This window comes from Jaculus jaculus, chromosome 4 (genome assembly GCF_020740685.1).
Source record: "Jaculus jaculus isolate mJacJac1 chromosome 4, mJacJac1.mat.Y.cur, whole genome shotgun sequence".
NCBI lineage: Eukaryota > Metazoa > Chordata > Mammalia > Rodentia > Dipodidae > Jaculus > Jaculus jaculus.
Genome location: NC_059105.1, coordinates 33,001,177 through 33,017,952, shown reverse-complemented (window position 1 = coordinate 33,017,952; position 16,776 = coordinate 33,001,177). Strand labels below are relative to the sequence as shown.

Here is a 16,776-nt window from a genome sequence, read left to right as displayed (position 1 = left end):
ATCTGAAATGAGTCAATTTTAAAATTTTCAACTAGGCTATTGTTTGTATATAAAAATTTTACTAATTTTTAACAATTGATTTTTATTCTACCACTTTACTGAATTTATTTATTAGTTCTAACTGATGTTATGAAAGCTTTGTGTCTTTTTACATATCAGTCTTCCTTTCTGATTTGGATGTCATTTATTTCTTTTCATAGCCTCCCTGCTCTTGCTAGTTTACAGTATCTTGTTGAATAGAAGAAGAAAGATGGGCACCCCTGCTTTGCTCTGGATCTTAGTGGGGAAGCCTTTGGGTTCTCCCCATTGATTATACCATTAGCTGTGTGCTTTGCATAAATAGCCCTTGTTGTGTTGAAGAACTTTCTTTCTAAACTTCTGAGTGCTTTAATTAAGAACCTGTGTTGGGTTCTGTCCATTGCTTTTTCCATGTCAACTGAGATGATCTTGAGAGAGTAATTTAAATAGCTTGAAACATGGTTTTGCTACCTAATAATCATTTGAATTTGAATGAAGGCCTGAAACATTCTAATTCTTATGCACTTTTAGAATGAACTAAAGTATCTGCATTCATAAGGTTCTCACTAAGTTCTAGTTTCCTTCCATTCCTGCCAACCACTAGTCCCCTCTAACTGTCCACCTGGCTGACCAGCAGACATGATTCTACTCCAATGGCATCAATCAGAAACTCAGATATTTACATCTTGACTAAGTGATTTCTTACTTGATAATTTTTCAAAATTCATAGTACCTTTGTAACAAGCACTGTGGCTTATTAACTGGAATTTGAACTTATTTTCATCTTAGTGACAGTTTTTTCCCACTGTTCTCAGCCTGATTATGTATGAATGGCACACCTTTTGTCCAAGTAATAGAAGTCACCAGCTGAATAACAGCAAATCATAAAGTCATTGAAACTTTTAAATTTATATCAACCATTAATTCTGTATAACATGTCAGCTCTATGGGTGGATCTGCCGGACAAAGGAAAAGACAGAGAAGTGGTGACTCAGCGACTCAGCGTTCACAAGAAGGAGCTGTGGGGGGAACAAGCACACTCTGAAGGTGAGGAGGGCAGAGGGGGAGAGGTGCTAATCCAGCCTTCCGTGGAGTCCTATGAGAAAACTCGAGGATAAAAACCCTGTGGCTGCTTTCCAGTGACTCAACTTGATAGCTCTAATGCTACCCACACCTTGAAATTATTTTTTGTTCTGTGTTTAAGGTGGGAAATTGAAGTTTGACAAAGTCATTTGGACTACTCAGAATCTCATGCAAAGCAATTGGTTCAGAGCTATTAGCACAGCAGATTTCTCGGTCCATTAAGAGGCTGATAGAGTAGGTGGCATCTCCTTGTGAGTCTTTCCATTTCTAGCTCCAGACAAACTGCCCTTTCTGGGTCTTCAGTCTGTTTCTCTGATTACTTTTTAAGTGTCTCGCAGGAAAGTTTTCTCTCAATTTGGTGCTCACTCTTCCAAGCTTCTCTCCCTCTCTCCTTGCTCTCTGACTGTTATTTTTTATACACCATCTTTGAGAAAGCATATCGCAAGGGAGGACCCCCCACTGCAGTTTCTATTTTTCACTCTTCAACCTTTTCTTGCCTATTTAGATTCCTCTTTTAGAGTCTTACAGCAATAGTTCATGTATTCACCTTTTCCCTCTCAACGGTTGCCAAAATATGCAGCTGTTTCCTACTCAATATTGTGAAGATTTGCCCTCTTTATCTAGCAAGTAAAAAAAAAAAAAAAAAGACTTCCTAACTTCCAAATCCCCTTTAACCATGTAGAGAATCATCTACCATTGGATCCCCTGGTCTTTCGTTAAGCCCATTAACTCTATTGGCTTGGTCAGCCTAGGAACAGACAGGTGACAGGCATGCTCATCATTTCCATTGCTTCCTTGCCATTGTTATTCTGCATCCTGCCTGGGCAGCTGCAGGGATCACAGACAAAACTAGTGTACTTCCAGGCTGTAGTCACAGTCTTCATAGCAGAAACTCTGTGAGGTGCTTGTTAGGGGGCATTGGGGTAGGAATGTAACTTTTTACCTCTAATTTTCCCCCTCTTGTTTTTTTTTATCCCTCTTATTTTTCCTGAAAAATCAAACAGAAATTATGGCCTGTTTAAGGCAAAAAGATACTCCTCTCCCTGTTTACTGGTCTCACAAAAGAAGAAATCGCATTTTTCTGTTCGATATGGTGGTGAAGTTCTTGTATTCAATGATCTGTGGGTGGGTGGAGTCGATGTGTGAAAGGCTATATGTTTCTGGAGCTCCATTTGTTTCGTCTGTGTCAATAGGGTCCCTCTATTCAAAGGGGAGGACATAACCCAGGGTCTTGTATGCAGCTGGTGTGTGTGTGGTGGGGATGGATGTGCTCCGTAAGTCCCAAGTCCTTGTGTGTATAGAGTTGGAGGAAGGGGAATATCAGAAAGCCTATATGGGCCTAAATTTAAAGCTATGATCTCCAATATAGTCTTACTAGCACTAACCAGTTAACTTGTATTTTATTTATTCATTTGTTTATGTATTTTTCTTGGCTAGTGAATCTATTAATTGATTTGGGGATCAGAGAAGAAAAGGCAATAATTCCCATTTCAAACTTTACTAAGATCCTGCTTTTTCCTTCTGGTTATTAAATAGGTATAAAATAAAATTTGCTTATATTTTCATAACCCAGTTGTCCCTTTTATGTATCCTAAAATCAATACTAAGAAATAAAAGTCGCTGAAAGCCTTCTCATGCCCAGTGTGATCCTAGCCGCAACAGAGAGAAGGGGGAGGAAGAGAGAGAGGAGTGAGGAAAAAGAAAGAGTGAGAGAGAGAGAGCAAAAGACGGAGAGTTCTTATGGAGTAAGCCACCTTGTACAAGGGGAAAGAGACACAGGGGAGCAAGATAAATGTCAAAGGTGAGAGTATATTACTGGATAGTAGAGAAGCCACTGTGGCAATATTACTTCTTTGCTATTATTGGAGACCAGCTTGTGCCCTCTGATTGTGTTGCATGCTACTAAACACACTAGGCCCTCAGTCCATATTATTATAGTCATTTTTGAATGTCCTGAGGATTGGTTCCAGCACACCCCTCTAATACCCAAATCCCCAGATGTTCAAGTCTCTTATATGTGCTGATGTAATTTTTGCATCTACCCTAGGTATACTTCCTCCAGATTTTCTAATGTCTATGATTATTTGTTGTAGCTAATATAATGCAAATGTTACTACACAGTTGTTAGATGATATTGTCTAGAGAGTTATGGTGAGTAAAGGATCTGTACATGTGTTATACTGATGCATTTTTTTCAAGTCTGATTTTTTTTCTTGTTTTTTTTTTAATTTTTTTTTTTTTTTTTTTTGAGAGCGACAGACACACAGAGAAAGACAGGTAGAAGGAGAGAGAGAGAATGGGCGCGCCAGGGCTTCCAGCCTCTGCAAACGAACTCCAGACGCGTGCGCCCCCTTGTGCTTCTGGCTAACGTGGGACCTGGGGAACCGAGCCTCGAACCGGGGTCCTTAGGCTTCACAGGCAAGTGCTTAACCGCTAAGCCATCTTTCCAGCCCTTTTTCTTGTTTTTTTTGAGGTAGGGTTTCACTCTGGCCCAGGCTGACCTGGAATTCACTTTGTAGTCTCAGGGTGGCCTCGAACTCACTGTGATCCTCCTATCTCTGCCTCCCAAGTGCTGATTTTTAACTGAGATTAATTGAGGCTGTGGATGAAGAAGCTATAGATACAGAGAGACAAGTACACGTCAATATGCAGAGAGGTTGTAATTGATTTGGGGTGGAGACAAATTGAAAAATTGTATCATCCAAGAAGAGAGGAATTGGGAGGACATATGACATGGCTCCGGAAGAGAATGGCTCTTTTACCATAGCCCAAAGATGGATCAATAGATGAGAGTTAGAGAGAGAGAGAGAGAGAGAGAGAGAGAGAGAGAGAGAGAGAGAGGGAGAGAGGATAGGTAGTAGGTAAGTGATAGATTGCTATTTTACGATACCTGACTTTCTTATTTAAATGTAGCTACTTTCTAGATTCATGATTTTTTTTTCTCAGCATTCACCTCATTCACTTCTGCCTGTCACCAATTCTTCCTCAGTTTGCATCTCTGTGGATTATTGAAATGTTTCTTTATTTATCAGTAAACTTTGTGTCTTTGGAAAGTCAGTTTTTGTTTTTCAACTTCAGAAGCCTCTAAATTCCATCTGTTTCAAGTCATGAATAGAGTATGCAGCGTAGTTGGTGGGGAGCGGCAGTCCAGGTACTTTTGATAGTGAACGTGTTTTCATCTTTCTCCAGTAATTACTGCTTCTTCTGACTAACAAAAGGGTAATGCAGCCTTTTAGAAAAATCCTTAATCCCTACCCATGGTCTTAATTGTGACTCAGTCCTATACAAAAAAAAAACAAAAAACAAAACAAAAAAAAACTCTAATAAGTAGAGATTTATTAGAAAGTATTATTAGGGACCTCTAAGGAAACTCTCCATGAGTGAAAAGAAGCGTGAGGTATGATGCAGGACTAAACACGGAAGGAGAGTAGGTTTTTTTCTATTAATGGCTTGGTGACTGGTATGAAAGTTCACTTGATTTTAGTCAATGCTGGTATAAGTTGTATCCTCTGGGAGAAAATAACCATGTGGGAATAAAGAAAGCTTATCATTACGCTAGAAGGCTTTGGGACTTAGCGCTGAAATCTCTTCTTCTTAAAGGTAAACATATGATTACATGTTCTTTCTCATTTCTTAAATCAATAATGGATCCCTGACCATCAAGAGAGGTGATGCTGTACCAGCTCTGCTGGCGTTAGGTCCTCTCCCCCTCTCCCCCCTCCCCGGGTTCTCTCTCTCCTGTAGCATCGGGGTAGGGAGGAGTGCCACAGAACAGTAGCATCCAAATCAGAAGCATAGCTCTAAGTGGGACCACTGTCAAACTGGTGTTTCCTGAGTCCTCAAACTTTTTCAGCTACCACAATGACAGCAGGACCAATTAGTTAACACATGCAAACATCCTGGGACCATTCCAAAAATGCCTTGGTGGGGACTCTATGAGATCGGCTTTCCTGTGGCAAGGAATGATCTGAGAACTAGCGTTGACAGGAGTATCGTCTGTCTGCCTTCCAGTTGTTTAGATCCCTAAGGTTTGTGGTCCCCTTTGGGCTACATTTTCGAGGCTTCTGAGTCTACTTGTTTCTGGGGCCAGGCTAGCAGAACTCAGCTAAGCTTGTGTTATAGTTTTCTGAGAACAGACACTATGTTCTATTACAAAGGCTAATGACCTCGTGTACACTGGAAAGCAATGTGCGTTAGCAAGCAAAATCTAACAGCCTTCCCTCCGCCATAGGAGAATGCTTTCTGTTTCTTTGAGATGTAAAAATGTTAAGGTGAGCACATTTACTCATTTAGCAACGTGAATCCATTATGGCTCATCATGTTTTAAACATCTCCCCGTGATACAGTAATGACATCTAAACATGGGTTGAGGCATGATGGCCCATTTTGACTCTAGCACCTATATTTATTTTCTCTGTCATTCACGTGCAAACTCGGAAGGAGAGATATAAACATTTTTTTTTCTCTTTTATCCTAGGCACACAGTGGTCATTCAATAAATGTTCAACATAGGTTCAAAAGGGCTCTATGGGAAGGTGATGGTGATAGTGAATCACACACACACTTTCATCTTTCTCATTTATCATAGATGCTGTGAATGGAGACAACTGCATCCACAGGTGTTTCCTAAGCATTTGTTAAGAGTTTGTCAACACACTTAGCAAAGGTAGACATTTGGAAAACACACACACACACACACACACACACACACACACACACACACACACTCACACAGAGCAGTGGGGCTCAACCCCTGAGCTGGGTTGAAGTAAATGATTAAGTGCCTTATATCTCACATTTTAGGTCCTAGACTTTATATCCTGTACTCAAAATTTATTTCTTGGAGCCGGGCATGATGGCACATGCCTTTAATCCTAGTATTTGGGAGGCAGAGGCAGGAGGATAGCTGTGAGTTCGAAGCCACCCTGAGAATACAGAGTGAATTCCAGGTCAACCTAGACTAGAGTGAAACCCTAGTTGAAAAAAAGAAACAAAATAATATTTCTTGGAAAATATTCACACTGCTGGGTTTAGTGGCAGAAAAAAAAAATGACAGTGTTACTTGTCTAAGATTGTTACAGTTTCAAAAAGGAACAGAGTCCCTGTCTGTTGTGAAGCAAATGAATACTACCCTAACTGCGTAATGTCAAGTTTAAGAAGCCAGATGGGAAACAGAAGGCTGTGGTCCCTCACAGACCACAGACTTGACCCATTTAGGAAGTCCAGTTCAGACAGCAGCACCAGCGCAGATAGTGGTCAGACAAGTTTAGCATATACTCTAGTGAAAAGAAAGTACAGAGGCTGTGCATGCATAGAAAGTCTCTGTCACTATGACCTGTGGAAGTTGTACATGAGACTTATGAGAGAAACTTAGGTGAACACATCCTACCTGTAGAGAGCTTGGTTACTCCTGGTGCAAAAATTAAAAATAAAATATTGTTCAAGTGAATGATATTATGGCTAAAATTTGCATATTTGGTGACTAGTTTGCTCTGTTCAACCAAAATAGGTGAAGAAAGTACTTTGGGAGAGCCATCAACTGTTAGCTTCTTGGAATTAAGCAGAGGAGAAGTATGAATCTCGGCACCCATTTTCTTACATTCCCCCACCATGAAGAAAGATTCTGTCATTTCAAACTGAAGACATGTATAGGCTCTGACTTTTGGGTGACTTCTGTTGAAGCTCTTGATGCTTCCAGAAAACAGACAGTCTTCACACTCTGCACAGAAGACCTATTGTGGGGAGCTAGAGATGTCATGATCTCCCCAGAGAACAGAAAGGCTGACGTGCTACATTCTTGAACATTTAACTCTTCATTTCTTCATTCCTTATGGTCACCCCAAGGACCCCCAAAGCAGTGCTAATGGATTAGCAAGTCTTGTATCCTGACTCCAACCGTCCATCAAGGTTAGGTATGCTCAACATTGCTGCCTTTTTAGTGGTTTTGTGTTGACTTCATTTTTCCCTGTCTTTTATACATGCCTCCACGTGACACTTATTGATATCACTGTTGCTGAGTTTGGGCATGCTTCCAGAGAAGCTCGGCTCTGCTCTTACTTCTCTATCCAATAAATTCATCTGTTAAGCATTGGGAGAAGAATTCTGGAAACTTCATCACTAGTTGGCAACCATCACATTTCTTAGGAGAAGAAAAATCTTCAATCTAGTTGGAACCATATTTCTTGTGCTGGAATGGATTTGGGACAAAAATATATTGCACATTTGGGCATAGACCTTGATTTTTCAACATCCATCTTTTATGTGCTAGGAAGTGATGATGCACCCTTTTCCTCTCGGGGATCTTCCCGTTCTTAAGGCCTTTCACTGTGCTCAGATGAATAAAGTGTCTGCCTCCTTGAATTGATGTGCTAATTAGCAGTGTACCACACTGAGAAGGAAGAAATTTATGTGTACCACATTGAGAAGCAAAGCAAGATGAAAATCCCATCTCATTCATGTATTTTATGTTTACACAAAGGAAAAAATGAGGGTAAAGTGACTTCCTTGTCTAGCTGATAATTCAGAAATGGAAGACATGCATGGATTTCAAGATAAGCACACGTTTACCAAAGCTCTATGGCAGGCATTCATTCCACACCAGTTCTCAAGCCTTGTCATGTATAAGCCCCAGAGAAACCTCTCATGATTAGTCTGTGTACTTGCTCATGCGAAGACATTTGCTGTATCCAACCATAGCCCTGTTCGTCTTGAAAGTGACAGTTCTTAAACCGGGGCGACTAATTACTGTTTACCTTTCCGATGTTTTCATTCTCTAAGTCAGAGGTTCTCAAAGTATGATCCCCACACTGGCAGCATCACTGGAAACCTGTTAGAAATGAGCATGCATGGGTAAAACTCCAGACCTACTGAATAATAAATGCTGGCATGATGCCAGCAGTGTGTGCTTAAAACACACTCCAGGTGATTCTGATTTATGCTCTGAGTAGAAAGGTCTTACCTACTAATTTGAAAAAGTACCAAGAGACTGTTCTTTGGCTTCAGTCCAAAATAGTAAACAAGTAACTACAAAACAGACCCATACTAATCAATTAGCAATAGTGCCTTGCTCTTGAAGGTCAACCAGTCAACAACATCTTCAGTCTAGGAACTGCTCCCCAAAGCTAGGCAATCCCTGAACATCCTGGTTCAGCCTGCCAACCTCTGAACCCCATGCTTCCTAAGACCTATTGTGTTATAATCTTTATTCAGAAATATTGAAATATGTAAGAGTAGCTATGGCTTAGGAAGCAATAAATTTACTTTCTTTGTTTCACATATATACAAACATAAATTTTGTCCTTCAACAAAATGCTCCTCATAGATTTTTTTAATTTAATTTTTTTATGTTCATTTTTATTTATTTATTTGAGACTGACAGAGATAGAAAGAGGCAGATAGGGAGAGAGAGAATGAGCGCATCAGGGCTTCCAGCCACTGCAAACGAACTCCAGACACGTGCGCCCCCTTGTGCATCTAGCTAATGTGAGTCCTGGAGAATCCAGCCTCGAACCGGGGTCCTTAGGCTTCACAGGCAAGCACTTAACCGCTAAGCCATCTCTCCAGCCCTCCTCATAGATTTTTGAGGTTTTTATTGAGAGAAGTTTTACTCGTTGGGACTTTTGAGGAATAACACATGCCTTGGCCAAAATATAATTGAGATAATATTTATTTTATAATAAAAATAAAAGAAACAAAATACCATGTATTACTATACACAAATATCTATGCAAAACATTGCTTTATTAGTTGTCGCCTAGTTAATCACAGGCATGAGGGCCTTTGGTATTGGCTCAGTAGTTAAACGTGCTGGCTTGCAAAGCCTGCAAGCCTGGGTTCAATTCACCAGAACCTATGTAAAGCCAGACACACAAATGCAAATCCTTTGCAGCAGAAAGAGGCTCTGGTATGCCTATTCTCTCTCTCTCTCTTTCTTTTTCTCTCCCCCAAATGAATAAATCCACCAAAATATTTAAAAAAGAATGGGTATAGAAGAAATGAAGGTACGGGTGGCATTGGTGCTAAATAATTTTTTTAAAAGGAAGCCAAGGATAAAAAAGAGATGAAAGATCGAATTGGAAATAGATTAAAATAAATGATGTCACAATGGACCACCTAAATTTTAAAGCAACTCAAGAAGTATGTGTTGAGCATTTAGCTGATAATATTTGATCTACAGATTCAGAGATCAAGCTCTGTCAGAAGAGGCAAGCTATAATTTTATTACAATCCATGAAGGAAATCAATCAATTAATTAATTATGACCATGACGATAGTGGTGGGGAAAAAATGTAAAGAAGGGATCATGGAGCTAACCCATCTAAGAATAAGTTGGCTTTCTTGAGTAGACTGAAAAGAGAATAACCTTCATACCATATGTGGAAAAAAAAGGTCCAGAGTGAGAATGAAATTGGGGAGAGAGTGAATGGTTTGGGGAACTGGCCAAAGTAAAGCTGGAAAAATAATTTGGAGCCTGGATATAAAGGGTGTTAATCACTATGGTCAGGAGTTTAGATTTATCTTGAACGTTTCTCTTCTCTTCCTCCTTCTCTTCCTTCTTTTCCTTTTGTTGTGTGCCTCTCTGCAGCGTGTGTGGTGTGTGTGTTTGTGTGGTGTGTGTGTGTGTTTGTGTGGTGTGTGTGTGTTTGTGTGGTGTGTGTGTGTTTGTGTGGTGTGTGTGTTTGTGTGGTATGTGTGTTTGTGTGGTGTGTGTGTTTGTGTGGTGTGTGTGTTTGTGGGATGTGTGTGTGTGTGTGTGCACAAGCATGTGTTCTGTGAGCATGGGTATGGAGGCCAGAGAATGTTGAGTGTTGTCTTCTACAACTCATCTGCTCTGTTTTCTAGGGATTGAATCTATCACTGTTTTATTGGCCAGATTGGCTGATGAGTGAACCCTAGTATTTCTGTGCTATCAACCTCAGGACTGGGGTTGCAGGCATATATGACCATGGAGGCTGTTGACTCAGGTCCTCATGCTTGTGCAGCAAGTGCTCTTACTTCCTGCACTGTGATCTCACCCGTCTGGAAGTGTCATTCCTACAGAAGAAATGTGCATTTTAATGCCCTGGCATAACTCTTATCTACATGCATCTAATGTTTGCTGTTCATAAGAGTGATGGGCTATGGACTGAATTATGCTTCCCATTAATATATCAGCGTCATCACACACCATGTTATTGTATTTGGAGTAAGGAAGTAATTAAGATAAGTGGAACTATGAGGGTGGGTTAGTGTCTATTAAAAAAAAAGACACAGGTATCTTCCTCTCTTTGCTACATTAGGACAGAGTGAGAAGCTGCCATCAATGAGCCCTCACCCAAAACTGAACCCTGCCAGAATTGTAGGCTTGAATTGCTACCCTAAGAACTGGGTGAAAATAAATTCTTGGGCTGGAGAGATTGCTTAGTGGTTAAGGAGCCTGACTTTCAAGCCAAAAGATCCAAGTTTGATTTCCTAGTACCCAGGTGCACAAGGTGGTACATGCATCTGGAGTTCATTTGTAGTGGCTAGAGGCCCTGGCACACCCATTCTCTCTGACTGCCCCTTCCTTCCTCTCTCTCTTTATCTCCTTTTCTCTCTCAAATAAATAAAAAAAAATATTTTTTAAAAAATTAAATAAAATCATGCCAGGCGTGGTGGCATACTCCTTTAATCCCAGCACTCGGGAGGCAGAGGTAGGAGGATTGCCGTGAGTTCGAGGCCACCCTGAGACTCTGTAGTGAATTCCAGGTCAGCCTGGGCCAGAGTGAGACCCTACCTCGAAAAAACCAAAAACTAACTAACTAACTAAATAAATAAATCAATTCTTATTGTTGATGTCATCCAGTCCATGGTATTGTGTCATGTGGCATGATGGATTTGTGCAGAGTGATGTGGCATTTAGATTGAAACATTCTTTCATTATGTAGTATTTCCCATGTATTACAAGATATAGAGTATCTATGGTCCACAACTATGAAATACCAGCAGTGCGATTCTATGACAACCAAAAGTATCTCCAAAAGTCATTTAAAGGGAGTACCAGTCCTTTCTGTGCCAGCAGAAAACACAAAAGGAAGCCTATAAGAAGACACCTACAAATAACAGGGTTCATCACCTTTTCTCCTTAGTGATCATGGGAAGGCTCTGGCTCACTGTGAGCAAGGCCTGTTCTGCAGTAATAATCCAGATAGATTTTCTTCCTACTAAGCCACAAGGTTGGAATGAGGGCTTCTGCTATAGAGCAAGAAAAAGTGACCCTTTGCCTTGTTACCAAATGGCTAGCATAAAGGCACCATGATGGTGGCATTCACATAGTGAACTTAAGGCTAGCCTAAGTTACAAAGTTCTGTGTCACTATCCCAGAAACCAAAGCTGGGATAGAGCTCCTTAGCAGAGTCCTTGCTTGGCATGCTCAAGGACTTGGCTTCCATTCCCAGTACTGCTTGCACTGGGAGGTAAATCAAACCAAAATAAAGGAAAAGTTGAGTGTTCACCCTTGTCTTTAAATTTAATGAAATTTGGAACTCTTGCTTTTGGTAATGTTGCTAACTATATAGGAAATGTTAATCGCTGAGTTAACCATTAATGAATATGGCAGATTTGTGACAAACTTGGAAATACAGTTGTCTGAAGAAGTTTTTCTCACCTTGCAAAGGTTACATTTAGCCTTGTAGAGTTTTCCAACTACTAGTTGTATCCTTTATTTGAACAGTCGAGTTTTCCTGAACTGGTTTTAAGGCCTGGCAAGCAAAAAAACATTTTAGGATAGGTTATAGCTCATGACAAGGTTCCATGTGTTTTAATTTTCCAAATGGAAATCCAGTTTTTCTACCATTTCCCGGCCTCCATTGAATTGTCTTGATGCCATAGCTAAAAAACAAAAACAAACAAAAAACAGGAATTGAATCACACTCCTCTGAAATAAATTACAGGCAATTATTTTCTGCTTTATATACCATATATTCATTTTTTTTCTTTTGTCAGACTTTATATAAATGGGTCTAGCCATGGTGGTTCTGTGTCTACACTTTTAGTTCAACATGATATTATTTTGAGAGAGAGAAACAGAATGAGGAAGAAAGAGGCAGAGAGAGAGAGAGAGAGAGAGAGAGGCGGGGGGGCCATGCCAGGGCCTTCCCACTGCTGTGATTGAACTCCAGACAAGTGTGCCCCCTTGTGCACGTGTGCAACATTGCACGCTTGCATCACTTTCGCATATGCCTATTCTGTGGGACTTGGAGATTTGAACAAGCGTTCTTAGGCTTTGCAGGCAAGTGCCTTAATCACTAAGCCATCTTTCCAGCCAGTTAATATGCTTTTGAGACTCATTCACTTTAACAAGTGCATTAGTTAATTTGTTAATTTTTATTTCTTTATTTGAGAACGACAGACAGAGAGAGAAAGAGGGAGAGAGAGAGAGAATGGGTCCACCAGGGCCTCGAGCCACTGCAAACGAACTCCAGATATGTGCGCCCCCTTGTGTATCTAGCTCACGTGGATCCTGGGGAATTGAGCCTTGAACTAGGGTCCTTAGGATTCACAGGTAAGTGCTTAACTCTAAGCCATCTCTCCAGTCCAAGAGTGTCATCCTTGAGATGGCCGTTCGTCATTGTCCTGAAGGGTGCAAAAGAACTGGGCTTTTTTGTTTTCTACATGGTGCTGGATTTGGGCAACTACCAGGGAAAGGTTAGAACAATCCCAGACCAGAACAATTCCTGAAGAGGAAAGGACTCAGCTGTGAACCACCAACAGCCACAGCATTCCAGCTGCAGAGAAAATGAGTCACAGGGCAAGCGTGTGGGTGAGGTGGTGACAGGGGCGAGGCTGAGGAAGAAGAGGGGTGGCGTGCCACAGAGCTCATGACAAGGTTCTTTCTGTTTTATTTTTCTACATGAAGTCCAGTTCTCCCACCATACTTTTGTTTCTGTTGGTTGCATTGGTACCTTAGTAAAAAAAACTGAGTACTTCAACTCATATCTCGTATCATGATGGGTTCTTAAAGCGGAAGCAAGCTGTTTTCATTCCTGAAGTTTGATCAAAATTGTTGATGTTGGGGGGAAATTTTCCAAGCTACAGGACTTGTTCATTTTTTTACAAAATCAGCATGGTTCTTGTCAAACATTCAAATTTCAAAAAAACTTTTTAGGACTAGCTTGAATTTCTTCATAAAACTTGCTGGCATTTTGTGGATTTTTATTGAGTCTTTAGGAAGGCTGAGCATGTTCATATCAAATCCTTAATGAGAGAGCTTAATACCTATCTTGTGTTTATTTACATTTTATTTCATTTTCTCCGTAATATTTTGTAATTTTCAGTGTATATGTCTTGCAGATATTTTAAAAGATGATTTCTACTTTTTTTATTTTTTAGATGCTATATAAAATTATTTTCCTAATACTTTTATTTTTTTATTTTTTTTAAATTATTTATTTATTTGAGAGCAACAGACACAGAGAGAAAGACAGATAGAGAGGGAGAGAGAGAATGGGCGCGCCAGGGCTTCCAGCCTCTGCAAACGAACTCCAGATGCGTGCGCCCCCTTGTGCATCTGGCTAACGTGGGACCTGGGGAACCGAGCCTCGAACCGGGGTCCTTAGGCATCACAGGCAAGCACTTAACTGCTATGCCATCTCTCCAGCCCAATTTTTCCTAATACTTTTAAAGTTGATTTTATTATCTGAGTGATTGTTAATATAGGAGAATATAGTGCCTGGACTGTGGATTGCATATCATATTACACTGCTCAATTCATTTCTAGATCTGGTAGTTTGGGGAAGTACACTTTGTGTTTAGGTACATAATCACGAATACCACTGTATGCTGCGGTTTGAATGTGACGTCTCCCATAGGCTAGTTAAACACTTAGCCCCTAGATGTCAGTGGGAAAGCTGTAGACCCTGTAGGCAGTAGAGCCTGTGGGAGGCAATAGGACACTAAAGGCAGACCTTGAGGCTGTGAAGTACTGCCACACTTCCTCCCTGGCCTCTGCCCCCTGACTGTGACGTGACGTGCATGCTCCCTCCCCACTCCAGCCACTGAGGCCACGAAAGTTCTTCCCAAAACTATAAGCTGAGAACAAATTCATGCCTCACTTGAGTTGGTTCTGGTTGGGTATTTGTTCGCAATAACAAGAAAGCAACTAATATATCATGTAGCTTATGTGTGCAAACAGTTTTACATTTCCCTCACTAACAGTCATGCTCTTAATTTTATTTTTCCTTGATTATTGCCCCACAGAAGATTTCAGTACGTTGTTTAAGAGAAGTGGAAAGAGTATACGTTCTTGTCTTCTTTCAGAACATGAACAAAAGATGCCCAAGGCTTTATGATAGCATTAACTATAAAGTTCTAGATATATGATTTCTACTATACTGAAGAAGTGCTTCAGTCCTCATTTTCTGAGACTTTTTAGGATAAGTATGGAATTTCTTCAGGTATATATATTTTTTGCTGTTCCAAAGTACTCCAATTTTAAATACTTTATCACTGTCAATCATTGATAGAATTTTCAAAAAATAAAATAACTTTACATCTCCAGTATAAAATCTAGTTGCTCATGTTTTATTGTGTATTGTTAGTCTTAATTTACCAATATTTTTGTAAGTTCAGTTATATTCATGTTTACATGGGATATTGTCTATAACTCTAAAAAACATTTCTAAAATATTTATGTATTTATTTATTTATTTGAGAGAGAGAGAATAGGCATGCCAGGGCCTCCAGCCACTGCAAATGAACTCCAGGTTCAGTTCATGAGCCTCTTTGTGCATCTGGCTTATGTGGGTCCTGGGGAATTGAACAGGAGTCCTTTGGCTTTGCAGGCAAATGCCTTAACCACTAAGCCATCTCTCCATCCCTAAAAAGTATTTTTTTATGAAGCACCGCTACTCGGCTTGTGCAAGCATATTAAAAATGGAAAATATTTGTTCTTCTATTTCCTGAAGTTTTCTTCTTAAAAGTTTTGATACGTCAAACTAATACAATCTGAACTTTCTTTGTGGGAATGGCTTGAAAATCAGTTGATTTTGCTTATTGCTAATGGGTTATTTAATTTTCTGTTTTAAATTTTGTCTTTTATACATAAATTGCATTTTTTCAAGGAACTTTTAAAACTGACCTAATCCTATTGGAAGTTTTCCAGAGGTATGTCACAGCTCTACATGTCTTAAGAGCAGAAACACTGGCAACTTTTTTCAGACTATCTTTTCAAGATATTTATGTGGAAAGTGATGTTGGAAGACAGAGGCAGTTGCTCTGGCTGGAACAGGATGTGGATTTATCCGGAGTTATGAATACTATGCTCTGCTCCAGGGCAACCATCAGAGAGGCTTGCTTGCAGTTCCTTATAGAAGGGATGGGGGAAGGGCTTCTTAACTTTGACACAAACCAACTGTGTGCACAGCAGCAACCGGAAGTGCTTGAGTCACCCCGTGGCACTTGAAGGTTCAAGAATAGCTGGGTGCCACCCAGGCCCAGGCAGCCAGCTATGTCATGAGGACTGATGCCCTTCCTCTCTGACTCAGGAGCCTTGTCCTCCATCAGCATAAAATGGGCAGGCTAGCTAACTTGAACTCCTATACAGCTAAGTCTTTTTAGTCCTTGGTATTTAAGACCTTCCACAGTTCCTGAAAATTAACAAAAGTTGCTAATAATAACCTCCATCATCTTTTGTGTTTATAGATATGTAGTGAAGCCTCCTTTATTGATGTCATGATTTTATCTCTCCCTTTCTCCATGCTTTCCTTCTTTTTTTATGAGTCTGCTAGGTATTCATCAATTTCATTGAACTTTTCTTTTGTAAATTAGCATGTATTAAGTATACATAATGAGTAACATTATAACATTTTCACACATGTACATAATGCACTTTGATCATATTCACCCCCATTGTTCTCTCTAACCCCCTTCCTCCTTTTATGATCCTGTTTCTTTTCTCCACTAGTCCCTTAATGCCTTTCTCTCTCTTTCATCTCTCTGTGAGATACTTTAGGACTGCTTAAAGGGCTATGGGAGAGGGGCGTACATTAGTATCAACTAGACCATGGCAATCATTAGCAATGTACAAATCCTCACTGATGGGAGCTCCTGAGCTCCGCCTCCAGGACATGATGTTAGCAGACAACTCTCTTGCCCAGTTTTTATCAGCTGCCATGAATTCGAGAATTAAACAGCCATGCCATTCCTCTAAGTTGGCATTCCACATCACTCCCCCATTCACCGGGCTCTTACAGTCTTCATGTTCCTTCTTCTGCAATATTCCCTGAGTCTTGGAGGAGGGAAGGGTAGGAGAATGACAGAGACCTCCCATTTGTGGATGAGCATCTATTTGATTGTCACTTATTCACATCACTTGACCAGTTATGACCCTCTTCAGTTTTACTGTCCTCTGCAAAATTAAGCTTCTTTACCAGATGACAGGGATGATAATATATAGCTATAAGCATAGTTATTTAGAAAGTGATATGATGGACACACAATGTCCACTTGGTAGCAACTTCCCCACTAGCAACTCTCACCATCCCAGCCATGGGCTTCAGATTGGGTTTACGGTGTCAGATGAACACCTCTTGCTATTAAGCAGGCCTCTAATCCAATCAGAGGCTGGTCAGCTGCCTCTGTAACAGACCTGCCACAATGCATCAGTAGGCATAATGTACGTGACTTGTTGGTAGTTTTGCATGTAGGGTCCCATATCTG

The 16,776-nt window shown here is 40.4% G+C and overlaps 1 protein-coding gene across 1 annotated transcript in view; it reads left to right on the top strand.

Moving 5' to 3' along the window:
* The first annotated feature begins 953 nt into the window (after nt 1-953).
* Nucleotides 954-16,776, top strand: part of Cpo (carboxypeptidase O) — a 111,890-nt gene continuing 96,067 nt past the window's right edge. The window contains exons 1-2 of the mRNA XM_045148361.1: nt 954-1,065; nt 4,180-4,252. Coding sequence (XP_045004296.1) covers nt 954-1,065; nt 4,180-4,252 — 185 coding nt within the window. The remainder of the gene's footprint in view (nt 1,066-4,179; nt 4,253-16,776) is intronic.